Raw genomic sequence first — 25,803 nt, forward strand, 5'->3', positions numbered from 1 at the left:
GTGCTTGGGCCCTGCACCCCATGGGAGACCAGGAGAAGCACCTGGCTCCTGCCATCGGATCAGTGCGGTGCGCCGGCTGCAGCGCGCCAGCCGCGGCGGCCATTGGAGGGTGAACCAACGGCAAAAGGAAGACCTTTCTCTTTGTCTCTCTCTCTCACTGTCCACTCTGCCTGTCAAAAAAAAAAAAAAAAAAAGGCAGAGAAGCCAAGCTGCTGGGAGAAATCCCTAAGGTCCCCAGGGGGCAGAGCTCTAAGACTGTGAGGTGTAGCTGACTGTGCACCCCAGGGTTTTCTCTTGTTGTTTCTCCCTCCTCCACCTGGGAAGACTCAGATTCCCACGGGGACCATCCAGGCAGGCAGCACCAAGGTCCACTCACAGCTGCCTCAAGGTTAAACATGTCTTCAGGGTCACAGCAGGCTGAGGCTCCCTTAGCTGAACGGCTGGGACCAGAGTGTCTCAGCGTCTGGATTTAGGAAAATTGGCATCGGCATCGCGACATGTTTGTGGGAGGGGACCCAAGCGGAAACACAAGTCACTGACGCTTCACGTACGCCTTAGCTACCCCGAAGGCAGTTTTAGGGGACGTTTCTGGCGCACCTGGGTTTGATCAGCTCCAGTCCCACGAGGTCAGGTGTGGCATTTTCTGCTGAGTGTATCGCAGCTCAGCTTTCGGCTTACAGAAGCTCAGCCTGTACCAGCTCTTGTCCTCCAGACTGGCCTGAGTGACAAGAAGACTCCAGGCAGTCCTCAGCCGTAGCCCAAGAGAAGTCGCGTTAGGCGGTTGCACACACTGCGTGATGGCCGTCGGCTCTAAGTGCAGCCAGGTTCTCTGATGTGACGAGAAACCCTGGAGGTGGGGACCGTTCTGGGCCTCTTGGGACATTGACTTGCTGACAACTATTTTTCAAAAAGGTGATGAATTGTGGCGGAAGCAGCACCCCCTCTCGGGCTGTCCTGGTGGGGTAATGGCACAGAATGAGGGGTGTGGCCAGGGGTGTGGCAGACGGAGAACAGCCGGGAGCCGTGGCCTGAATCTCACTTGGCCCCTTATTTGAAAACTGAAAATGCTTTGACCTTTATCTTTTCACGTCTTTTCTCATAGGACACGTTTATAGTCAGACAAGATAAATTTGATGTATAACTGGATATTGAAAGAGTACAAATGAATACAGAAAAATAGAAACAACCCTGCTCTTATCACTAAATGTTAAGATTTTTTTTTTTTTTTTGACAGGCAGAGTGGACAGTGAGAGAGAGAGACAAAGAGAAAGGTCTTCCTTTTGCCGTTGGTTCACCCTGCAATGGCCACCGCGGCCGGTGCGCTGCGGCCGGCACACTGCGCTGATCCGATGGCAGGAGCCAGGTGCTTCTCCTGGTCTCCCATGGGGTGCAGGGCCCAAGCACTTGGGCCATCCTCCACTGCACTCCCGGGCCACAACAGAGAGCTGGCCTGGAAGAGGGGCAACCGGGACAGAATCTGGTGCCCCGACCAGGACTAGAACCCGGTGTGCTGGTGCCGCAAGGCGGAGGATTAGCCTAGTGAGCCGTGGCGCCGGCCAAGATATTTTAAAGTAAGTTTAAAAAATTTGAAACCGGGGCTGGTGCTATGATTGGCAGGTTGGGCTGCCTTCTCCAGTGCCGGCATCCCATATGGGCGCCAGTTCAGGACCCAGCTCCCCCACTTGTGGTCCAGCTCCCTGCTGTGGCCTGGGAAACCAGCAGAAGACGGCCCAAGTGCCTGGGCCCCTCCACCCACTTGGGAGACCAGCACGAGGCTCCTGGCTCCTGGCTTTGGCTTGGCCTGGCCCAACCCTGCCAGTTGCGGCCATCTGGGGAGTGAACCAGAGGATGGAAGACCTTTCTCTCTGTGTCTCTCCCTGTATCTCTCTGTAATCTTGCCTCTCAAATCAATAAATCTTAAAAAAAAAATCTGAAACTGTCCCCATGCTGGGTTCCCTCCCAGGAGGTAATGACTTAGCAGGTTTCATGTGTAATTTTTCAATAAACTTTAGTCACTCAGTGTATCAGATCAACTTTAGTGGGCACAGGGGGTTATAATACATAAAAAGCTTCAGATAAAAAAACCCCATTAGCGAATCTGCCTGTTGGATGCAGACGGTTAGGGGAGACGATTGTGTCACTGGCTAGTGAGAGACAGACGCGTCCCACACGGAGGGCCCACGGGCCAGCCCTGCAGAAGGCCTAGGGTGATCTGCGCTGGCCAGTGAGGTCCCAGACGCACCGCAGTATCATGGTGACGACCCCTGACGCAGGTGACACTTCTTAAAATTGGTACCTTGGGCCCAGCACCGTGGCTCACCTGGCTAATCCTCCACCTGTGGTGCTGGCATCCCATATGGGCACCGGGTTCTAGTCCCGGTTGCTCTTCTTCCAGTCCAGCTCTCTGCTGTGGCCCAGGAAGGCAGTGGAGGATAGCCCAGGTGCTTGGGCTCCTACAACCACATGGGAGACCAGGAGGGAGCACCTGGCTTCTGGCTTCGGATCAGCACAGCGCCAGCCATAATGGCCATTTGGGGGCTGAACCAACGGAAGGAAGACCTTTCTCTTTCTCTCTGTCTGTAACTCTACCTGTCAAATAAATAAATTTTTTAAAAAAAACTTTAAAAAAATAAAAATTGGTATCTTATTTCTATGTTAATGTAATATTAACACACAGAATTAGGACTCTGTATAGTTCATAGATGTAATTCTAAGAATATAAAGATGTTCTCCCTCCCTCTCTCTCTTTTTCTTCATCTTCCTCCTCTTTTCTTTCTTCCCCCTACCTGTTTCTTCATGTTCTAGTTTTAGAGGTTACATTTTAAAAAATCTATTTATTTATTTGAAAGGCAGAGTTAAAGAGGCAGAAGCAGAGAGAGAGAGAGAGAGAGAGAGAGAGAGAGAGAGATCTTCCATCCACTGGTTCACTTCCCAGATGGCTGCAAGGGCTGGTGCCGCACCAATCCGAAGCCAGGAGCCCTCCAGGTCTCCCACACGGGTGCAGGGGCCCAAGCACTTGGGCCATCTTCTACTGCTTTCCCAGGCCATAGCAGAGAGCTGGATCAGAAGTGGAACAGCTGGGACTCGAACCAGCGCCCACATGGGATGCCGGCACTGCAGATGGAAGCTGTACTCACTGCACCGCAGCACTGGCCTCGAGGGCATCTCTTGAAGGATAAAGAAGAAATGATAAAACAGATGGAAGAGTTGGGTCAACTTAACCTCTTTCTTTTTAAGCAGCATGCGACAATATCCTAGTTTCTATGTTTATGCTGAACAGTAGTAAGTAGAAATACTGGGTGAAACTGTTTTTCCATTTTGAGTTTTTACCCATGTTCTGCATTTCTCCTGTGCTCGCTGGTTTAGGTCACGAAGAGATAGACAAAGTTGTCGTAGGAAGAAAAGTCCTATACCAGTGGGAACAGTGCCCTTTTGCAGAGGTGCACAACTACTTCTACGGTGAAATTGCCATCAACACTTTACACGTACTGCAGAATTCGTATACGACTAACAGTGACTACTCAGCTAAGAACCTTAACGTGTTCCTGTTCGGAGAAGGAGCGATCGGGAAAACCATGGTGATAAGGATGGCGGTGCTAGGGTGGATCAAGGAGGAGATTTGGAAGGACACAATCTCCTACGTTGTTTACCTCACTTCTCACGAAATCAACCAGATCCCCTGTTGCAGCTTGGTCGAGCTCATCTCCAAGGACTGGCCTGGTGGCTACGCTCCGGTGGCAGACATCCTGGCTTACTCCAAGCATCTCCTCTTCATCCTTGAGGACTTGGACAACATCAACTGCAGCTTAAACGTGGACGAGCTTGCCTTATGCAGCGACAGCAGACAGCAGGTGCCAATGTCGGTTCTGTTGGCCAGTCTGCTGCAGAGGAAAATGGCTCCGGGTTCCTGGTTCCTCATCTCCTCCAGGTTCGGCGGCGAAACCGCCATGAGGACACTGATGAAGCACTCGGATTACTGCCTCACCCTACAGTTCTCGGATGAAAGGAGGAAGCTGTATTTCACCTTATTCTTTCGCAACGAGCAGAAGGTGATGACAGCTTGCAGACTTGTTCATGACAATGAGATGCTCATCAGCTTGTGTCAGGTCCCCGCGTTATGCTGGGTCACTTGCACTGCTCTGAGCCGGCACCTAGGCAAGGGTGATGACATAAAACTCTCCTACCAAACACACACTGACGTCTTCACCCACTTTCTTGCCAATACACTGACACCTGAGGCTGGAGCGACAGGCGGTCAGCATCGACTGGTTCTCCTGGAACGTCTTTGCACGCTGGCCGTGGAAGGGCTGCTCCACGACACCCAGAATTTTAGTGACGAGGACCTCAGGAGTGTTGGTTTGACCGAGGATGATGTCTCCCTGTTGCAGGCCCGCAAGATTCTCGTGCGGTGCAGCAATATTCAAGACCGGCACACGTTCATACACTTGAAGGTCCAAGAGTTCTGCGCGGCCATTGCGTATATGATGATACTGAACAGCTGCCAAATCCCCTCGGCCAGCAGAAAGCTTAAAGAGAAAAGGGAAACATACCCTGATTTCAGTCCAGTAACTGTATCCATCTTTGGACTTCTCAATGAAAAGAGGAGGAAAATTCTCGAGACGTCCTTTGGCTGTCAACTACTGGTGGAGCCGCTCAGACAGTACTTTCGGCAACAGATGGAGTGTTTGAGTAACAATCCCAGAGCGATGGAATACCACATGCCCGTGTTCTACTGCCTCTTTGAGAATCAGGAGGAAGAGTTTGTGAAACAGATAATGGGCTTTTTCTTGCAGGCTACTGTGAATATTCGAACAAGCAGAGACCTGATGGTTTCGTCGTATTGCCTGAAGCACAGCCAGACTTTGCAAAGACTGAAGCTGGGCGTGCTGTTTGTCTTTAAACACAAGGATCCCAACGTGAAGCTGACTTCTCGGTGAGTCTTGTGAAAAGCACAACTTCCTTTTCTGTATTCCTAAGACCCCCCGGTGCCGTTGACCATGACGACACTGTACTGGAGAGACTGCAGAACTTGGAGTCCTCTCTGGTGTCTCACATCAAAGCACCGGTTTGAAAATCTCTGTGCTGCAGTTTACACCGGGTTTCTGGGTTAAACCTCGGCATGACTGATACTTGGGGCCACAGAATGCTTCGTGGTCAGGGGCTGAATTGGCTGAGGGAGGCTGTCTAACAGCACCCCTGGCCTCGCCAAGCGTCTCTGTGAGGCTAACTTGCCTCATGGTGAGAATCAGTATTTTAATCTCGTTTCTTCTTTACGTCGTATGGCTCAACTGAGATAATCCTCACAGAATCGTGACAGGACACAAGAGCAGTTCCTGTCGACTGTACTTCTTTTTTTTTTTTTTTTTTTTGACAGGCAGAGTGGATAGTGAGAGAGAGAGAGAGAAAGGTCTTCCTTTGCCGTTGGTTCACCCTCCAATGGCCGCTGCGGCCAGTGCATCACGCTGATCCGAAGGCAGGAGCCAGGTGCTTCTCCTGGTCTCCCATGCGGGTGCAGGGCCCAAGCACTTGGGGCCATCCTCCACTGCACTCCCGGGCCACAGCAGAGAGCTGGCCTGGAAGAGGGGCAACCGGGACAGAATCCGGCGCCCCGACCGGGTCTAGAACCTGGTGTGCCAGCGCCGCAAGGCAGAGGATTAGCCTACTGAGCTGCGGCTCCGGCCAACTGTACTTCTTAGTAGTTGGCATTTTCACGTCCAAAGGCACTGTACTCGATCGGTTGTATCTTGTCTGACCTCAGAATTACTTTCTTCACGGGTCTGGATGTTACCGTTCATACTTGGCCATATTTTATTTCTTCCCACCTGGTACTCGGGCTGAATCAGTGAACAACTACTCTGAAAAGAGACGTTAACGTGTGGGCTGGATTGAATGGATTCTACTGTGCGGTGACATTTGTGTTCTGTGTAGTCAGGTGAGGAACCTCGCCTACTGGAGAGATATCTGCTCACTGCTCCACACCAACGAGAACCTCCGGGAGCTGGAGCTCTGTAACAGTGACCTTCACAGCACCTCGGAAAGGATTCTGTGTAAATCGCTGACACATGCCAGCTGTCGGCTCCAGACACTCAAGTAGGTGCCTCCAATCCCAACCTCCAATTTCCCCGAGGAATAACAGGAACCTCCTTTTCATTTTCTGGTCCAGGATGATTCCAAGTGATAAAAGCAGTACTGGAAAAACAAACTGAAGCAGGTGAACAGAGCACACGCAGTGGGGCTGCAGTGGGGTGGGGAATTCCGGAAATTCCTGGCCACATTTCAGAAATTAGAAGAAGGAGATGCTGCGTCACAAGTTGTCCGGGTGAACAGAAGATGCTGTATCACTTCGTTTTTTTTTTTTTTTAAGATTTATTTATTTGAAAGAGTTACAGAGAGAGGTAGAGACAGAGAGAGAGGTCTTCCATCTGCTGGTTCACTCCCCAGATGGCTACAACAGCCAGAGCTGAGCCAGTCTGAAGCCAGGAGCCGGGAGCTTCTTCCAGGTCTCCCAGGTGGGTGCAGGGGCCCCAGGACTTGGGCCATCTTCTACTGCTTTCCCAGGCCATAGCAGAGAGCTGGATTGGAAGAGGAGCAGCCAGGACTAGAACCGGCGCCCATATGGGATGCTGGCGCTTCGGGCCAGGGCGTTAACTCGCTACGCCACAGCACTGGCCCCATGCTGCATCACTTTGGATTGTATTCAAGCACTTGTAACAGAACAGCCTTCTCTTCCCCAAGAGCAGCTCTATTGCACAGCGCTTGATTTTCCAACCCACACAAAGGCCTTGTGGGAAGCCTGCGGTAGACAACCCTGCAAGCCCGGTCTGTCTTGGTCTAGGGCCCCATACACCTCTCTCAGCCATCTGCAGTGCACCTCCTAGGATCAAGATGCCCTTGGCCATGAGATTGTGAAGCCCCAGGCATTGGGCCTGCCCTGGAGGCAGGAAGCAGCAGGAGGGAGGGAAGGGCAGCTTCCTGGCTGGAGCCCTGCTGGAGGGCTTGCTTGGATCACTTTGGTTCGCATTTCATTGACCTGCTCATCTTGTCACCACTTAACCTTGCAGAATGCAAAGAGGGGCTGAGAAAGAAGTCTTTATTCTTGGTTGCAGTTGGAAATAGTGAAAAACTGGAGTTGTCCTAAAGAAGAAAGCAAACAGACCATCATTGTAGGGGCATTGGGAACAATGCCTCTGCCTGCAAAATGGGCACCATTTTGAGACCAGATTGCTCTACTTCCAATCCAGCTCCTTGCTAATGATCCTGAGAAGGCAGCAGGAGACGGCCTTGGGCCCTGCCACCCATGTGGGACCCCTGGAAGTGGCTCCTGGCTTCAGCCTGGCCCAGCTCTAAGCCATTATGGCCATCTGGGAGTGAACTAGGAAATGGAAGATCTCTCTGTAACTTGGCCTTTCAAATAATTAAAACAAAAAAAAAGAAAGAAAGAAAAAAAAATTTTTTGTTGTTGTTGTTGTTGTTGTTTTTGACAGGCAGAGTGGACAGTGAGAGACAGAGAGAAAGGTCTTCCTTTGCCGTTGGTTCACCCTCCAATGGCCGCCTAGGCCGGCGCACCGTGCTGATCCAATGGCAGGAGCCAGGTGCTTCTCCTGGTCTCCCATGGGGTGCAGGGCCCAAGCACTTGGGCCATCCTCCACTGCACTCCCTGGCCACAGCAGAGAGCTGGCCTGGAAGAGGGGCAACCGGGACAGAATCCGGCACCCCGACCAGGACTAGAACCTGGTGTGCCGGCGCCGCAAGGCGGAGGATTAGCCTAGTGAGCCGCAGTGCCGGCCAGAAAAAGTTTTTTTTAAAAAAGCAAAAGTATGTCAGGGTGGGAGTCAACCACTTCCCCAGAAGTCCATCAGAATAGGGTGAAAACTTGTCAAGCGTTGCTGAGAACACAGCACTGGCCTGAGTTTGTTAGCGGCTCTGCAGGAAATGGTACTGAGTGATTCAGTACGGCCAAACATAAGGGGGTGTGATGGTCTCGGAGCCTGGCAGCCCAAAGGCCAGCTTTATTTTCCTTTGGGCAGGAGGCCTGCTGGACTGCAGGTCCAGCCTAGGTACCTGGGTTCTCTCAATGAACGGGAAAATAGATGCCCCTGCTTCCCATCCAGTGAGATTGAAAAGGGACACACATGATACTTAAATTCATGCGCTTTAAGACAGATAACAGGTTATGGGGAGAGAGGGAGAATATCAATGAAAGTTTCTTACGAGTATACTTTGGTGGTGGTGGTGGGGGTTCATGTGCTAAGCTCCAGAGAGGCGAGATTGGCCATAAAGGAAGAGATGGATTAGGTGAATGGTTGGTCACAGAGCGCCCCTGGGAGAGTGGTCCACGGAAGAAGGCTTGGTGTGCTCAGAGGAGTTCAGAGCCCCCCATGTGTAGACCACTGTGTGGGGGGTGGTCTCAGGGACGTAGCTCGTAGGTGTGCTTGGCAAGATTTCAGGTGTCATCAACAGTATCAACAATGGATTTTTCTGGAATGAGGGGTGGGGTTTGGAGCAGACATACCATAATATGAGTTGCATTTTAATAGGCTCATGATGGAATCCGGAATCTGTTCTACAGTGCAGCAGGCTATGAGAAAACTCGCCAAGAAGATACTTGTCTGTGTGATCCTCTCTTCACTGGAAGTCTCCTCCTCTCTCTCTTCCACAGGTTGTCAAATCTTGCAGTGGGCTCTGAATTTGATGACTTGTTCAGGGCTATCGCCCAGATCAAGAGCCTGACTTCCCTGAGCCTGAACCGCATGGACATGTCCCCAAAGATGTTTTCGCTTCTGCATGAGATCCTGGATAGCCCAGCCTGCAACCTACAGCACTTGTGGTGAGCAGCGTTCAGCTTGTGTGCCAGGGGCACGGCCGGGCAGTGCCGCAGATGCCCTTGAGATGGTTCTACCACCACCTGCTTGGTACCATTCACTCCTTGACGGTTCTCTCCTGCCACCATGACTCCTATCATCTTGGTCGATTTCAGCTTCTACATAGACGATCTTTTCTGTAATTGGCTTGACTCCTATTTTTTTAATGGGCTAGTTCCTCTGACTGTCACTCACAGCCCTGCTGGGGTCTGCAACCTTACCCAAGTATGAACTAGCGTAGGATGAGATTAGAAGCAGAGGACTCTACTGACTTCCCAGTGTAAGCGTAGGTATCCTAGCACTTGGTGGGGACTGATTGCACTTGACAGAGAAATGGTGTAGAAAATAGCCCCATTTACTCCACTCGAATTGTTCTTGCAGCTTGATGAAATGTGACCTGAAAGCTAGTGCGTGTAGAGACGTCGCCTCGCTCCTTGTCGACAGCAAGAAGCTGAAGAAGCTGACCTTGTCCAACAACCCACTGAAGAACGATGGGGTGAAGATACTGTGCGACGCCTTGCTCCACCCAAATTGTATTCTGGAGTCGCTGGTGTAAGTTGGCTTGGGCAAGCCCACCACTTAGGAACTGGGACTCGGGTTTGAAAGTGTGGGTACAGACAAGTACCAGAGGGGAAAGCACATGGAAGCCTGTTAGCTGAAGAACCGTTGAGTGTCTGGGCTTGGACAGGGCTGGGTTCGTGGTCAGCGTTGCCGATGAAAATACGGCAGCAGGCTGGCATGAAGTTTTCTCAACTTGCTTTCACCGCCTGGAGCACGAGGTCACCACACAACCCCCTTACCACTGTGGAGAGGGAGTTCAGTGTGGTGCCAACGCGATTCCACACGTAGACCCTGGGCTACAGCAGCGACGTGATGAGAGAGGGGAACCTGCGTCGTTACCTGGACAGGAGCACAGAGGCCAGGTGTGGTGCGGGACGTGCTGTATCTGGGGGCACAGGAGGGAAGCCGAGGAACGGGGCCTGGTGCTAGACTGCCTTGAAGTTGAGGTTTGTTTTCCTAGCTTTTCTTTCAAGGTGGCCGGTGATGGGATCCTCCTGTGCCTGCCCCTGTCACTTGTTTCTGTCATGGAAGACAATCTCTTTCTCTGCTCTGGGGAAGTTTCTAGAAAAGTAGGTGTTTCAGGTGGTCAGGGCACAGAAAATAGAGCAAAAGCAGAAAAAATGGGACAGAAGTAAGGCATAGACGCACAGATGAAAGGTGCAAGGGTGGTCAGAAAGACAAAATGGAATAAGTAACTAGGTGGGTTAAAGGACACACCACCTAAATTCAGCTTCAATTAAATTCAGTTCTACATTACCAATGGTTTAAGAATGCAGTAGGGCTTAATTTTTTTCAGACTACATGGAGTTCCCAAACATGAGAGTCTAAACTGAAACGGTATTCCTTATGTTCTCTATTCATATATGTTTCTATGGAAACATGTATGTGTTTGATCACAGGATAACATCATGAACCCTGGTAGGATTGCATAATACTGCTTTATAGTTGTTTCCAAAATCCCAGCTGGTTGGAGGATATCTCTGACCCCCCACAGGGATTCCATAGAAAGTGATTGCCAACTTGACTAAATTCATACTACGAAAGAAGGAAACATGGAAAAAGGGCACCAGGTCACTGGCTCGGCACTGACTCCAAACAGGGCCACCTTCATCTCATCTTCACATCCCACACCATTTTTTTTTTTTTTTAAGATTTATTTATTTGAAAGTCAGAGTTCAACAGAGAGAGGAGAGGCAGAGCAAGAGAGAGACAGAGAAAGGGAGGTCTTCCATCCATTGGTTCACTCCCCAATTGGCCACAACAGCCGGAGCTGCGCCAATGCAAAGCCAGGACCCAGGAGCCTCTTTCCAGGTATCCCACATGGGTGCAGGGGCCCTAGGACTTGGGCCAACTTCTACTGCTTTCCCAGGCCATAGCAGAGAGCTGAATCAGAAGTGGAACAGCTGGGACTAGAACCGGTGCCCATATGTGATGCTGGCTCTTCAGGCCAGGGCATTAACCACCTGTGCCACAGCACCGGCCCCCACCCCACAGCTTTGAGATATACATCATGTCCCAGAAAACTCACCTATTTAAGTGCATATTCAGTGGATTTTTAGCACACAGTTAACGATCACCACAGTCTGACTTTAGAACACTTGCCCTCACCCCGTGAAGTTGCTGGCATGCACGCCTTCATAATTCACATCTATATTTCAAATATTGCAGATGTAGTCAAGCAAGAAACATTTTTTTCTCTTAATTTTTAAGTAGGCAAGGAATTTCCAGATCCGAAAGCAGTGAAATAAATTGTAGTAATCTAAGGAAAATGTCTAAAAATTCACATTAGATTTTGACCAAATCTTATTGATGGAAAATATTAGCATCCTGGTCAGCTGATAGCATTGGCTTTGGAAAAACTTTGAAAAACAACAGAGGGGCTCTTTAGTTTTTCTGATTTTTTGACTTTACATGCAATTTCTAAAAATTGAACACAAGTTGCTACACAAACAGAATACAACCCATGTCTCTGGTGTTCCGATGGCCAAGTCAGCATATGCAGAGCTCCCGTAATGCACAGCCCCGTTCCTCGGCTTCCCTCCTGTGCCCCCGGATACAGCACGTCCCACACCACACCTGGCCTCTGTGCTCCTGTCCAGGTAACGACGCAGGTTCCCCTCTCTCATCACGTCGCTGCTGTAGCCCAGGGTCTACGTGTGGAATCGCGTTGGCACCACACTGAACTCCCTCTCCACAGTGGTAAGGGGGTTGTGTGGTGACCTCGTGCTCCAAGCTGAGAACTCTAATTAGTAGGCATAACAATACGTAAAAACGTTGTCTAGAATCCAGCAGAAGTCGGTAAAAGCTGATATTTGACTTCTAACACAAGTTTGACACTCAACAAAGTTTAAATAGTCAAACTTGTAATAAACGTTATTTTCAGTATGATAAATGTAACATATTAAAAGACCTTACCATTTAGAGGTAACTGTGGAACTATTCACAGTGAGGAACTGGGGTGTCCAGTGTTTGCTCTCTGAATCTTACCCACTTCTCAGCCACATTTTGAAGCAAATGAGACCGACCATGGACAGATTGTTGATAGGGATGGTGCGGGACTCAATCTAGCATTGCCTGATGTTTGAAATACCGTTTTAAAAATGATGTAAAACCACCCAGGTACTCTAGGAAAATATCCTAATGAAATAAATTGAAGATATAGATGGCAAATACATATTAAGATATTAATAAATATTACATGTTGTTGATGTAATCTTAGCTATAGGGTCACAGTTTGTTAAATAGTTTTATAAAATGATATTGCTAAGCTTAAAATCCTAGAGGCACAGAAATCCAGATCTTGTCATAGATATGATCATTTCTTGCCTATGCATAGAACAAAAGAAAGCCAGAAAAGCCATGTCAGTACTGCTTCATGAGTACAGTTATACCTGAGGGTTGGGCGCCAGGACCCCAGACGCATACCAAAATCTCCAGTGCTCAGGTCCCTGATCCATAACCTACACACATCCTACCCCACACTGTGCTTTAAATTCCCTTTAGGTTACTGCTGTGCACAATGCCAAGGCTGTGAAGTAGCCACGCTGTGTTGTTATGAGAATAGGACAAGAAAGAAGTCTGTGTGCCTTCAGTACACACTCAAGTCTCCCTAGTGTTTTTGATCCGTGGTTGGTTGACTCTGTGGATGTACAAGCTGACGATACGGAGGGCTGTGTGTATTAAAATCTGAATTTCATATCAGTTCCATGTGCCACAGTTTTGTCTATTTCCCAGTCATTCAAAAGATGAAGACCATTTCTAACCCATGGGAGCTGGATCTGCCCGCTGGCTACACTTCACCAATCCCTGCTCGGGCTTATCTGATCCCCACATAGGAACAAACACCCAGGGTGGTGACTTCCAGGTTTTTTAAAGAAAACAGCTAGAGATAAAGATTGGGAACGAGTGAAGCTTTCAAACATTGGCGATAGATTAAAACCACGAAAATGGCAATTGTGGGTGCCACAAGGTGGGTTTACCAACCCACAACCAGAGGGTTCCAATGCACTGCCCATCTTTGCTGTCTTAACACTTTTCAATAGTTCCCTTATTCACTTGGAAGCAGCAAGATAACTCTGCTAGAATCATAGAATTTTTAACCCAAAAGCAATCTCAGGATTAAGTCAACTCGAGCACGTCCTGTCCAAAAAGGAAGAAGCCGAGTTACTGCAGTCCTCTGACTCTCCAGTGGGTGGAAGTGGGAATGTGACTGTTCCCATGCCCTGTTTGTGGCGTGCATCCTGTACTTGAGCCTCCGCACCGCGTTAGGTACTTCTATCCCTTCTTGTCAGTGGGAAAGTGACGGGGGGCCACCCGGGGCTGGGGCAGCAGAAGGCAAAGCGGCCTCCGTGGCCTGGGGTGGGCGGCCTCACGCAGCCTTCTTTGAGCCCGTCCGCTGTCGCCGACGCGCGGCTCTCTGCCGGTGTTCCCACGCAGGTTGTTCTTCTGCTGCCTCACCGAAGCTTGCTGCAGCTCCATCGGGAGAGTTCTTCTACTCAGCAAAACCCTGAAGCATCTAGACCTGAGTGTGAATTTCCTGCAAAACCACGGAGTGCTGGTCTTGACCCTGCCTCTGATGTTTCCCACCTGCAAATTACAAGAGCTGGAGTAGGTTCCCCTGGCTCCCTTGCAGGTCCGCATCCCTGCTGTGTAAGGTGTGGGTGCGAGAGCAGCCAGCAGAAGCGAGGAGACTGGAGCAACGCTCCCCGTAACAGGCAGCATAAAAGCAGGGTGAGATCTGACGGTGAGACCAAGCGGGCACAGGGTACGAAATCCCTGATGCTCCGTGTCTCAGAGAGACCCAGCTAGCAATGCCGGGGCGGGAGTGGTCACACAGGAGAGCGGACCCAGGGAGTCAGCCCTGCCCCGGCCCCCGTGTTGGTGGAGGAGGGGAAACGGGGGGCGGGGTAGACAACAATGAGGGCATCTGTGTTTGGCAATAGTTTTTTTTGGAAAAAGGGGATGTTGGGAGCGTAGCTAATGGGGAGACGGCAGAGCTGAGCCCACTGGTGTGGAAGCATCTAAGGGTGCTTCAGAGAGTTCATGGGAAATGGAGTTAAAGTGTTTGTTTTGGTGAAAAATCTGAAGTCCATGAATGGTCTTCTCATGAATGTTTTACAGATCCTCGATGCACACACACATGTACACTCACACACATGTGCACACACGTACACACTCACACAGTACACACACAGTGCTCCACCAGAGGGCGGCCTTGGTCATGAGGCGATGGCCTTGGACTAAGCTCTCGGGAGGCAGGTACAGACACACATGTACACACATGCATACACATGTACACACTCACACGTGTACACACACACACACACACACACACTGTGCTCCCTTGGTCACGAGGCGATGGCCTTGGACTAAGCTCTCGGGGGAGGCAGGTGCAGACACACATGTACACACACATGCATACACATGTACACACTCACACGTGTACACACACACACACACTGTGCTCCCTTGGTCACGAGGCGATGGCCTTGGACTAAGCTCTCGGGGGAGGCAGGTGCAGACACACATGTACACACACATGCATACACATGTACACACTCACACGTGTACACACACACACACTGTGCTCCCTTGGTCATGAGGCGATGGCCTTGGACTAAGCTCTCGGGGGAGGCAGGTGCAGACACACATGTACACACATGCATACACATGTACACACTCACACGTGTACACACACACACACACTGTGCTCCCTTGGTCATGAGGCAATGGCCTTGGACTAAGCTCTTGGGGGAGGCAGGTGCAGACACACATGTACACACACATGTGCACACATGTACACACTCACACGTGTACACACACACACACACTGTGCTCCCTTGGTCATGAGGCGATGGCCTTGGACTAAGCTCTCGGGGGAGGCAGGTGCAGACACACATGTACACACACATGCATACACATGTACACACTCACATGTGTACACACACACACACACTGTGCTCCCTTGGTCATGAGGCAGGTACAGACTTGGCAGGGCCTCGCCTCCGTGTCAAACCACATTCTCAACTTCTGAGTGGATGAGAGGCATCATCTCTCTGAAAAACAGTTACTGTGGTTTTTATCCTTTGGAGATACTTCCACTGAAGTCGTATTTTGAAAAATGTAGCTCCAGTGTCCTCCTCCAGCTCATAAATATGAAAAATGTAAATAACACGTGTACTTTTCATAGGCCAGCAGCACCGTGGTTCATGAGCTCCTAAGCCGCAATGCCCAATGCACTGTGATAATTTAATCAGCGTTATGGTGTCCTCTTATTCAAAATGTATTTTTTTTTTTTGACAGGCAGAGTGGATAGTGAGAGAGACAGAGAGAAAGCTCTTCCTTTTGCTGTTGGTTCACCCTCCAATGGCTGCCATGGCCGGCGCACCGCGCTGATCCGATGGCAGGAGCCAGGTGCTTCTCCTGGTCTCCCATGGGGTGCAGGGCCCAAGCACTTGGGCCATCCTCCACTGCACTCCCTGGCCACAGCAGAGAGCTGGCCTGGAAGAGGGGCAACCAGAACAGAATCCAGCGCCCTGACCTGGACTAGAACCTGGTGTGCCGACGCCGCAAGGCGGAGGGTTAGCTTATTGAGCTGCGGTGCCGGCTTTGAAATGTATTTTTGACGTGTAGTTACAACTTAAATCCACGTCTCACTTTAATTTGGGAATAGGCGGGTCAGCAGGAAGGTAGAAACTCTGGGGGCCTCCTTTCTTCTATAGTCTTGGCTCTTCCGGCCTCTCCTAGGCACCTGTCTTAGGGAGTGTGGCACAACCCTTGTTTCTCTCCTTTGGTTTCCGTGGGTGCTCAGTAGGTTGAGGTACATTCCCTCAATGCTGTGGAGTAGGAGTCAACACGCATTGTCTCTGAAAGATAAATAATGTTTGCAGCTTGGTGGGCCACATGGTCTCTGTTACAACTGCTCAACGCTGCCACGCCGATGAGCAGCCGTGACCAAATCGATCATTGAATGGATGTGTCGGGTCCCATTGAAACTCGCCCTGCGGACCCAGAAGTTGTCAGGCTTCAGCTCACGGCTGCGTTTCACCTGTAGACCCCAAATGCGATGCTTTGCTTAGTCTTGAAGTCTACCCCCTCGGTCTGGGCTGGGGCCTCTCCCGAGAGCTCCCACACTCATCTCAACCTCAGCATCGTTGGTGGCACTTCCTTTCCCTCTCAACTTGAAGACGTGGGTGTGCTTTGTCACTGCAGGTGCGGTTGGCATGTTGTTACTGCTTCACGATTATTAAATAGAGAATAAGCTTACGGATTTTTAGAAACTACTTCCGGCCGGCGCTGCGGCTCACTAGGCTAATCCTCCACCTTGCGGCGCCAGCACACCGGGTTCTAGTCCGGGTCGGGGGACCAGATTCTGTCCCGGTTGCCCCTCTTCCAGGCCAGCTCTCTGCTGTGGCCAGGGAGTGCAGTGGAGGATGGCCCAAGTGCTTGGCCCTGCACCCCATGGGAGACCAGGAGAAGCACCTGGCTCCTGCTTTCAGATCAGCGCGGTGTGCCGGCCGCAGCGTGCCTGCCACGGCGGCCATTGGAGGGTGAACCAACAGCAATGGAAGACCTTTCTCTCTGTCTGTATCTCTCTCCCTGTCCACTCTGCCTGTCAAAAGAAAGAAAGAAAGAAAGAAAGAAAGAGAGAGAGAGAGAGAGAGAGAGAGAGAGAGAGAGAAGAAAGAGAAAGAAAGAAAGAAAGAAAGAAAGAAAGAAAGAAAGAAAGAAAGAAAGAAAGAAAGAAAGAAAGAAAGAAAGAAAGAAAGAAAGAAAGAAAGAAAGAAAGAAACTTCCAAAGTTACTCAGCAAATAATTACGAAGTGTGTACTAGGCGGCAGGCGCTCCTCTAGGTGGCTTGGATACCTCAGTGAACACACAAATCCAATGTCTTAAAGGATCTTGCTTTGGCACTGTGGAAGACAGAAGAGAAATAGGACACGAGCACATTATGTATCGTTAGGCTAGGGACCAGCAAATTAGATCATCCGGGGGCCAGGTCTAGTCCTTAGCCTGTTTCTGAAAATAAAATTTCTGAAACAGTCACTCATCTATATGTTGTCTGCAGATGCTTCTGACCTATTATGGCTGTGGCAGATACCATGGGGTCCATGATGCCTAAAATGTTTATCATGTGGCCCTTTATAGGAAAAGGTCATTCCCTCCATCAGACATGAAAGGTGCTATGGGAACTCGGACCATAGTGGCCATTTCTTTTTTTGTTTTTCAAAGATTTGCTTTATTATTATTTTTTTTATCTTTTATTTAATGAATATAAATTTCCAAAGTATGACTCATGGGTTACAATGGCTTCCCCCCCCATACCGTCCCTCCCACCCACAACCCTCCCCTTTCCCACTCCCTCTCCCCTTCCATTCACATCAAGATTCATTTTTGATTATCTTAATATACAGAAGATCAGCTTAGTATACCTTAAGTAAGGATTTCAACAGTTTGCTCCCACACAGAAACATAAAGTGAAAAATAATAGATGATTTTTTTTAAATGATGATGAAATCAGATCAGACCTATTGTCATGTTTAATCCCAGTGAGAGTCAAGTTGGGAATTGATAATTTCTTTTTTCTTTTTTTTTTTTTTTACAGAAGATCAGTTTAGTGTACATTAAGTAAAGATTTCAATCGTTTGCACCCCCATAGAAACACAAAGTGAAATATACTGTTTGAGTACTCGTTATAGCATTAAGCCTCAGTGTACAGCACATTAAGGACAGAGATCCTACATGAGGAGTAAGTGCACAGTGACTCCTGTTGTTGACTTTACCAATTGACACTCCTGTTTATGGCATCAGTAATCTCCCTATGCACCAGTCATGAGTTTCCAAGGCTATGGAAGCCCCTTGAGTTCTCCGACTCTTATCTTGTTTAGACACGGTCATAGTCAAAGTGGAGGTTCTCTCCTCCCTTCAGAGAAAGGCACCTCCCTCTTTGAAGACCTGTTATTTCCACTGGGATCTCACTCACAGAGATCTTTTTGCCAGAGTGTCTTGGCTTTCCATGCCTGAAATACTCTCATGGGCTTTTCAGCCAGATTCGAGTGCCTTTAGGGCTGATTCTGAGGCCAGAGTGCTATTTAGGACATCCGCCATTCTATGAGTCTGCTGAGTATCTCACTTCCCATGTTGGATCACTCTCCCCTTTATTTATTCTATCGGTTAGTGTTAGCAGTCAAAGATTTGCTTTATTATTATTTTTAAATGTCAGAGTTACACAGAGAGAAGGAGAGGCAGAGAGAGAGAGGTCTCCCATCTGCTGGTTCACTCCCCCATTGGCCACAATGGCTGGAGCTGTGCTGATCCGAAGCCAGGAGCCAGGAGCTTCCTCCGGGTCTCCCACATGGGTGCAGGGGCCCAGGGACTTGGGCCATCTTCTACTGCTTTCCCAGGCCATAGTATAGAGCTGGATGGGAAATGGAGCAGCCAGGACTCGAACCGGCACCCATCTGGGATGCCGGCACTGCAGGCGGCGGCTTTGCCCACTGCACCACAGTGCCAGCCTGATAGTGGGCATTTCTAAGCAGGATCCATCAGTGTAAGCCTCATTGACAAGGGGACACTTGAGCAGCACCTTGGCGGAGAGAAAGATCTCAGTGGTGCAGTGCACTAGGGTTGGGCTTTTAGGGGAGGACACTGGCCAGGGGGCCAGGGCAGAGGGCTGGCGCATCAGCATCCCACAGTGCTGGATGAACAGCGAGAAGGGCAGGAGGATGGGCAGTGAGTGCAGCTGTGGCGGTAGAAGACGTGGGTGACACGGGCAGGGAAAAGACAATGGCAGAGCGTGTGAGAACACGCACAAGTGTGAGGACTTGGGGAGGAGGAACCACGGGGTGCATTTTGGGTTATAAGCACAGTGCATTTAGCTCTGTCAGTGCTGCTGGTTGTTGACATGAACACTGGAAGGTAGAAGCGCGGATCTCAGTAGAGTTTGTCTAAAGTAATTGTTTGGAGCTCAGGTTCAGCGTCATGGAAACCTGGGTTGGAACTGTGACATCCTGCTGTCTGTGTCCTTAGATGAGAGAGGCTTAGCGTGCCCTGGTTCCAGCTTCCCTGTTTGTCAGATCTGGATAACAGAGACCGCAGGGCCAGTCAGCAAGTTAAGAGCTTCAGATAGTGCCGATATGTTTTATGCCATCTGTCGATGTTAGCACTGCGTGTGTCCGATCGAGCCCCTTCTTCACGAATGTCGTAGACGGGACCAGGAACCTGGCCCTCTGTGACATGAAACCTTTGAAACCGTGGCCACGACTCAAACACTCGCTCATCTTTTGCAGGCTGTCTGGCTGCTTTTTTAACGGCGATGTCTGTCGGGATATCGCCTCCGCCATCGTTAACAATCAAAACCTGAGGAGCCTGGAGCTTGGGAGCAATTACCTGGGAGATGCGGGCGTGACGCTGCTGTGCGAGGCCTTGCGACACCCCAGCTGCAAGCTGGAGAATATCGGGTGGGTACCTGGCGGAGACGTCGCACTCTGAGTTCAGAAAACCTCAGGGAGGGGTGAGGACAGGACCAGGTTGGCTGGGAAGGGAAAGTTCAAACATGGTGACACCCTGCTGTGTGATGTGGTCTTTGTCCAGCGTCTCACAAACATCAAGTTGACACCTGTCGTCTCTGCGTGAGGACTGGGTCCTGTCTTACTGTGCGTCTCCTCGTTGCAGGCTGGAAGAGTGCATGCTAACCAGTGCCTCCTGCGAGTCTCTCGCATCTGTTCTTAGGAGCAGCAAAACGCTAAAAAGACTGAATCTGCTTGGGAACAAGTTGGGTGACGAAGGAATTGTGCAGCTTGTTCAGGGCTTGGGAGAGCCAAGCTGTGTGCTTCAGACCCTTGGGTAAGTGGACACTGTTTGCCTTGCGTAGGGGCAATTCTGTGTTGGGATGGTCGCGGGTATATGAGGTGGTAATAAGCCCTATTGCCAGCTTCAAATACCTTGAAATGAGAATACTTTTCCCTCGTTGCTATGTTGAGAATGCGTGTCAGACTTGTAGAGCATAGTGTGTTGTTAATGCTGAGTACAATGTAGCAGTTGGTACTTCCTGTTACATGTGATCTAGGGAGGAAAATACTCTACACGGCAGTGTTTTCTGTGTTCCTTGCTTGGGTCCTTTATTACCAGAGAACTTACATAGCCACCTCTCAGCCCAAAACAAAGATCGCCTTCCTTTCTGTGTTAGCTACTACTGTGCAACACGTTTCTGTCAACTTGGGGTTTGACATACTTCTTACCTCGTGGTATGGGAGACAGGAGTCCCGTCGTAGCTTTGTCGGTCCCAAGAATCTCTGATGAGGCTGCCATCAACATATCATCCGCACTACTGTTGTAGGTGTGATCCAGTGTCTGTCGGGCTGTTGGGTGGAGGCTCTTGGTGTGTGGATGGCTGTTGGTGGAAGTACTTCCTGGCCATCAAGGAAGTGACATCTCATCATTTTTACCTGTTAGCAGCAAAATACAGATCCCACCTACACTCAAGGGGATTTTGCAAGGGTGTGGCTGCCACAGGAGAGGATCATTGGAAGCCATATTGTTTTATTTTTTACAGATTTACTTACTTGAAAGGCAGAGTTAGAGAGAGAAGGGGAACAATAGAGCCTTCCGATCTGCTGGTTCCTTCCCTAAATGGCTGGCCACAACAGCCGGGCTGGGCCAGACTGAAGCCAGGATCCTGGAACTCCATCCGGGTCCCCTAAGTGGATGATGGGGGCCATCATCCAGACCATCTGCCGCGCTTTCCCAGGCACGTTAGTAGGGAGCTGGATCCGAGTGCGGCAGCTAGCACTGAAGTCAGTGCTGACATGGGCACAGTGCTGGCACTGTGGGCGACATTTTAACCTGCTGCACCAGAACACCGGCTGCAGGAAGGCATCTTAAAAACTGCCCGCCACGAGTTTCATCCATACTTTGTCCACATACCTAGAAAGTTGGGGGGAAACCTAGGATTCGGTTCCTAGTCTATTATGTTCTTCGGTCTTTAAATATGTACGTTTTCTGATTAACATTCAACGATTGCTTAAATGTCAAGGCTATAGGTGATATCCTTAAGAATGTCCATGGTGTGTACCGACCGGATCGAAGCAGTCACCCGTTCGCTCTCCCCGTTTTCACTCTGTCCTGGAGTCATCAATGTTCGGGTTGCTGTGCCTTGGATTAGAGACCCCGGAGTCGTCAGTGTTCAGGTTGCCGTGCCTTGGATTAGAGACCCAGTACAAGTATCCTGGACTCACCCTGCTCAGGCACAGGCAGGGCGTTGCATTTCCCACTTGGCTTTTCTCAGATGGAGAATCGGGATATTTATCTCAGGACACTTACGGTTAGGTCTGACTCAGTCTGCATGAGACTTGGCTCTGAACTGTTATCCCGTATCCTCCCGAGTGACACTTTTCCATAGGCACAAATACTGAGTCACACAGATGCATAGAAAAACTCAGTTCAAACCCCACAACCTTTCCAAATCCTTTACTCCCTTTACCCAAAGATCACCTCATCTTCCAAATTGCAAAACAGCACAATAAACGCAGCCTCTGTTGGCCATGCGAGAAGTTCCATGATGGCGGGGATTTCTTCTCATTCAGTGTTACGTCCCAGCACCACGTGCTCAACAACGCGAAAGAGAAGGAATGAATGGATTTGGGGTAAGAACGATACTTTGTGCCAGTGTGCCCTTAGGATGTTCACGACGGAACGGAGGGGCGCAGAATACGTGAAGGTGACCATGAATCCCTCTCCTAGACTTGAAAAGAGGACTTCATTGTGAAGGAGCAGGTGTGCTGGGTCTCCAGCCGTGCAAGTGCATTGCAATGGAAGGCTTTGACCCTCGGTGCTGGATTCTATAAACCACGAGTGGTGCCACACGTGATGAGGCTGCAGTGAGCTAAGGTTGCCAAGACTGAGTGCACAGCAACACGGAGACCACAAATCCCAACTCTTCTCCCATAGACATTCCTGCCTCGTGCTCCAAACCTCATGGAGAGACTAACTCAGCGTTTCTAGTCTGCAGGCAGCATGGGATCCACACACCCCCGCCCCCAGTGCCCAAAGGATGATACATGGGAGATTAGTCATTAAGGTAGCAAGATTGAAACAATGTAGTTCAAAAAGTTCACATAAAATGGAGTTGGAGGGGCCGGTGCTGTGGTGTAGCAGGTGAAGCTGCCGCCTACGGAGCCAGCATCCCATATGGGCTCCAGGTCTAGTCCTGGATGTTCCACTTCCAATCCAGCTCTCTGCCATGGCCCTGGGAAGCAGTAGAAGATGGCCCAAGTCCTTGGGCCCCTGCACCTGTGTGGGAGACCTGGAGGAAGCTCCTGGCTTCAGATTGGCTCAGCTCAGGCTGTTGTGGCCATTTGAGGGGTGAACCAGCAGATGGAAGACCTCTCTCTTTCTCTCTCTCTTTTTGCCTTTCAAAAAAATAAATCTTTTTTTAAAATGGAGTTGAAAGGCAATTTGGGTGCCAAAAATTTTTGAAATCTGTGCATATGTGGGATCTTCAAAAAGTCCATGGGAAATGTTTAATATGAAAAAAACGATATGGGATTTAAAGATTTTTTTGCATCAAAAGAAACTTGCCTTTTAAGTAAGTTTTTCCATGAACTTTTTGAAATGCCTCTAACATTTTGAAATAATGGGATTCTCCCTCTATTTCCTCAGGCTAGAAATGAGCAATGTGGGTGAAGAAACCCAGAAGCTACTGCAGGCCGTGAAAGAGAAAAATTGCAGCCTTGAGTTTGTGAGTCAGTCCTGGGCCAAGCGAGAAGGCAGAGGGGCCGGTGGCCGCACTGACTGTCCGAGTCCTTCGGAGCCGAGTTTTGCGAGGCAGAAGGAAGCCTGGCACTTAATCACCTCCCGAATGCCCAGACGGTTCAGACCCTTAGAAGGGTCTGCCGCAGGCGGTGGGCAGCCCCCTCAGACGCACTGTACATGACGTGTGTGATGGAGGCGTTGGCCACGGCCGGGCTGCAGGGATGTCGTGGGTACGCTGTCCATCCTGCTCGTCCTGGGCCCCTGCTGACGTGAGCCGCTTGCTGGTGCAGTTCCTATGTGTTTTCACAGTTCTGAGAGGATTGTATGAATTAATAAAGGTTAAAATGCAGCGGGGAACGCCTGACACATCGTTGCTTCGTCACAGGTCTTTGCGGGGTGACACATGGAACGGGAGGAGCGGGGTCATTTTGTGGTCCTGTTGGGGGAGTGTCATCGGAAGTCTCCAAGAATCCTGTGAAAGGAAATGGTTCCTTCCTTTCTTTCCACCGCTGCCTCCACGCTCCGATCGCTCTCTACTCACAAACCCGTGAGCATGTCCCATAAGGTGAACACTGGCCCCCACGAGCTGCCGATTCTCAGACCCTCTGCCTTGTCTGCCCCATTGCAGGGGAGGGGGCACGCGCTAAGCCTCCTCCCATTCCCATGGTCCCTCCTGCTGTAGTGCCCCATTTACCACCTTCCCGAGATAATGTCACAGGGAAGTCAGGAGATCAAGTTTCCCAGTAGGAAACAGAAATTCTGTGCCAAAGAATTGAAATAGAGGCTTCTAGGACCCAGAGATGCTCTCTCCACTCATGGTGTACCCCCCACCCCCCGCCCGGCCCCGAGCAGTGGATCGATGGTCCTAACACGAGCTGGAAAACGATGCATATCCCACCTCTGCAGTCCCACAAGTGGGTGGCTCGGTAGGTTAATGCCACGTGGCTGGTTGGTTGCTGAGTTTGCGCTCCCTACATATTCCGATATGGATCCTTTATCTGAGGCATGGTTTTCAAATGTTTTCTCCCCTTCCATCAGCTGTCCTCTTTGCTCTGCTGATTGCTCCCTGTGCCATACAGAAGCTACTTGACTTGCTAGAATCCCATTAGGCTTTGACGTCTCGGCCAGTGTCTTCTGGTATTTCCCCCATGTTTTCCTCTGATAGTTTCAGTCCTCGAGTTCTTGTTCTTGATCCATTTTGTTAGTTTTGTACCGGGTGTAAGGGATCTTGTTTCAAACATCAGCATGAGTAAATTCAATTTTCCCAGCACCATTTGTTGAAGAGACTATCCTTTCTTCAGGGAATGTTTTTAGTGTGTTTATCAAAGATCGGGTGGTTGTAGGGTGGATGTATTTCTGGGGATTCTATAATGTTCCATTGGTCTATATAGTTTTTTTTTAAGGATTCATTAATTTATTTGAAAGTCAGAGTTACACAGAAAGAGAAGGAGAGGCAGAGAGAGCGGCCTTCCATCTGCTGGTTCACTCCCCAATTGGCCGCAACGGCCAGAGCTGAGCTGATCCAAAGCCAGGAGCTTCTTCCAGGTCTCCCACACATGTGCAGGGGCCCAAGCACTTGGGCCATCTTCCACTGCTTTCCCTGGCCACAGCAGAGAGCTGGATCAGAAGTGGAGCAGCCGGGACTCGAACTGGCACCTATATAGGATGCTGACACTGGAGTCTGGGGCTTTACCTGCTATGCCACAATGCCAGACCCCTATATGTTTGTTTGTTTCTTTTTTGTTTGTTTGTCTTTGCCAGTGCCAAGCTGTTGTGGTTGTAATAGCCCTGCAGTGTGTCTTGAAATCTGGTATTGTAATTCCTCCACATTTTTTTTTTTTTTGGCTGTTTAAAATTACTTTGGCTACTTAGAGTCTTTTTTGTGACCATAAGAATTTTAGGATTGCTTTTTCTAGATCTGTGAAAAATGTCCTTGGAATTTTGATGAGGACCTATAAATTGTTTTGGGCGGTGCAGTCATTTTGATAATAATTCTTCCAATCCATGAACATGGAAGATTTCCCCATTTTTATGTCCTGTCTTCTATTTCTTTGAGTCATGTTTTACAGTTTTTATTGTAGGGATCTTGCACACCTTTGGCTACTTTCATCAACATATTTAAGCGAATGGGATTGTTCTTAAAAGTTCCTTCTCGCTGGTGCCACGGCTCACTAGGCTAATCCTCCACCTTGCGGCACCGGCACACCGGGTTCTAGTCCCAGTCGGGGTGCCGGATTCTGTCCTGGTTGCCCCTCTTCCAGGCCAGCTCTCTGCTGTGGCCAGGGAGGGCAGTGGAGGATGGTTCAAGTGCTTGGGCCCTGCACCCCATGGGAGACCAGGAGAAGCACCTGACTCCTGGCTTCGGATCGGTGCAGTGCGCTGGCCGCGGCAGCCATTGGAGGGTGAACCAATGGCAAAGGAAGACCTTTCTCTCTGTCTCTCTCTCCCTCTGTCCACTCTGCCTGTCAATAAATAAATAAATAAGTTCCTTCCCAGAACATTGTGTAGACGACTGCTGTGGTCTGGTGTTGATTTTGCATCCTGCAACTTGGCTGCACTCCCTGAGCAGTGCTCACGGTAGAGTCTTCTGGTTCTGCTACATAAAGAATGACAGCAGTAGGATTTAGAGAGGACCTCTTCATTACCCCAGAAGCCCTTCCTCCGGGCAGAGGGGAACATTACCCCAAATCGGCAGTCCCTCTCCCCTCCCCCCATCACGCCACTGCAGAGGTGCCTCTCAAGCTGGAACCAGGGGTGGGTCGTGGACTGACCAGGCCTCATGGGTGAGCCTTGCATTTCCCGCTCTTGGAGCGCCAGGGACCCCGTGTGACCCAGCACACTCCCTCTCGCTACCTGCAACTCGCTGTCCCCTCCGTCTCCTGGCTGTTTCTGACCCTGCGGTTTTCCTAGAATGCAGCCATGCGCACTGGCTTGTGTTGCCTGTGGCTGCTGACGTTACAACAGCAGAGCTGAGTTGTCTCTGCCAGGACTGTAGCTCACGAAGTCTGAGATATTCCCCACCAGGCCATTTGCAGAGAAATACTGTGAATAATACGACAAACCACAGAGAGAAAAGGCGACAGAAAAAAAGGATGCAGAATGCTATGGTTAGGGGCTGGTGCCGCGGCTC

General features: G+C 50.0%; 1 protein-coding gene across 7 annotated transcripts in view; it reads left to right on the forward strand.

Annotated features, from left to right (window-relative positions):
- NLRP11 (NLR family pyrin domain containing 11) overlaps positions 1-23,022 on the forward strand; it is a 37,809-nt gene extending 14,787 nt beyond the window's left edge. For 5 of the 7 annotated variants that reach the window (XM_089320013.1, XM_070063472.2, XM_089320017.1 and 2 more), the window contains 8 exons: positions 3,367-4,933; positions 5,929-6,090; positions 8,660-8,827; positions 9,243-9,413; positions 13,359-13,529; positions 19,211-19,381; positions 19,596-19,766; positions 22,581-23,022. In XM_089320013.1, the coding sequence (XP_089176139.1) occupies positions 3,367-4,933; positions 5,929-6,090; positions 8,660-8,827; positions 9,243-9,413; positions 13,359-13,529; positions 19,211-19,381; positions 19,596-19,766; positions 22,581-22,854 (2,855 nt within the window). In that variant the 3' untranslated portion in view covers positions 22,855-23,022. Of the gene's footprint in view, positions 1-3,366; positions 4,934-5,928; positions 6,091-8,659; positions 8,828-9,242; positions 9,414-12,425; positions 12,601-13,358; positions 13,530-19,210; positions 19,382-19,595; positions 19,767-22,580 lie in introns of those variants that run through there. The other 2 variants (XM_089320016.1, XM_089320018.1) reach the window with 2 other exon arrangements.
- The last annotated feature ends 2,781 nt before the right edge of the window (positions 23,023-25,803 follow it).

This window comes from Oryctolagus cuniculus, chromosome 18 (assembly GCF_051225735.1).
Source record: "Oryctolagus cuniculus isolate XC-2025 breed Fujian yellow rabbit chromosome 18, ASM5122573v1, whole genome shotgun sequence".
NCBI classification, from domain to species: domain Eukaryota; kingdom Metazoa; phylum Chordata; class Mammalia; order Lagomorpha; family Leporidae; genus Oryctolagus; species Oryctolagus cuniculus.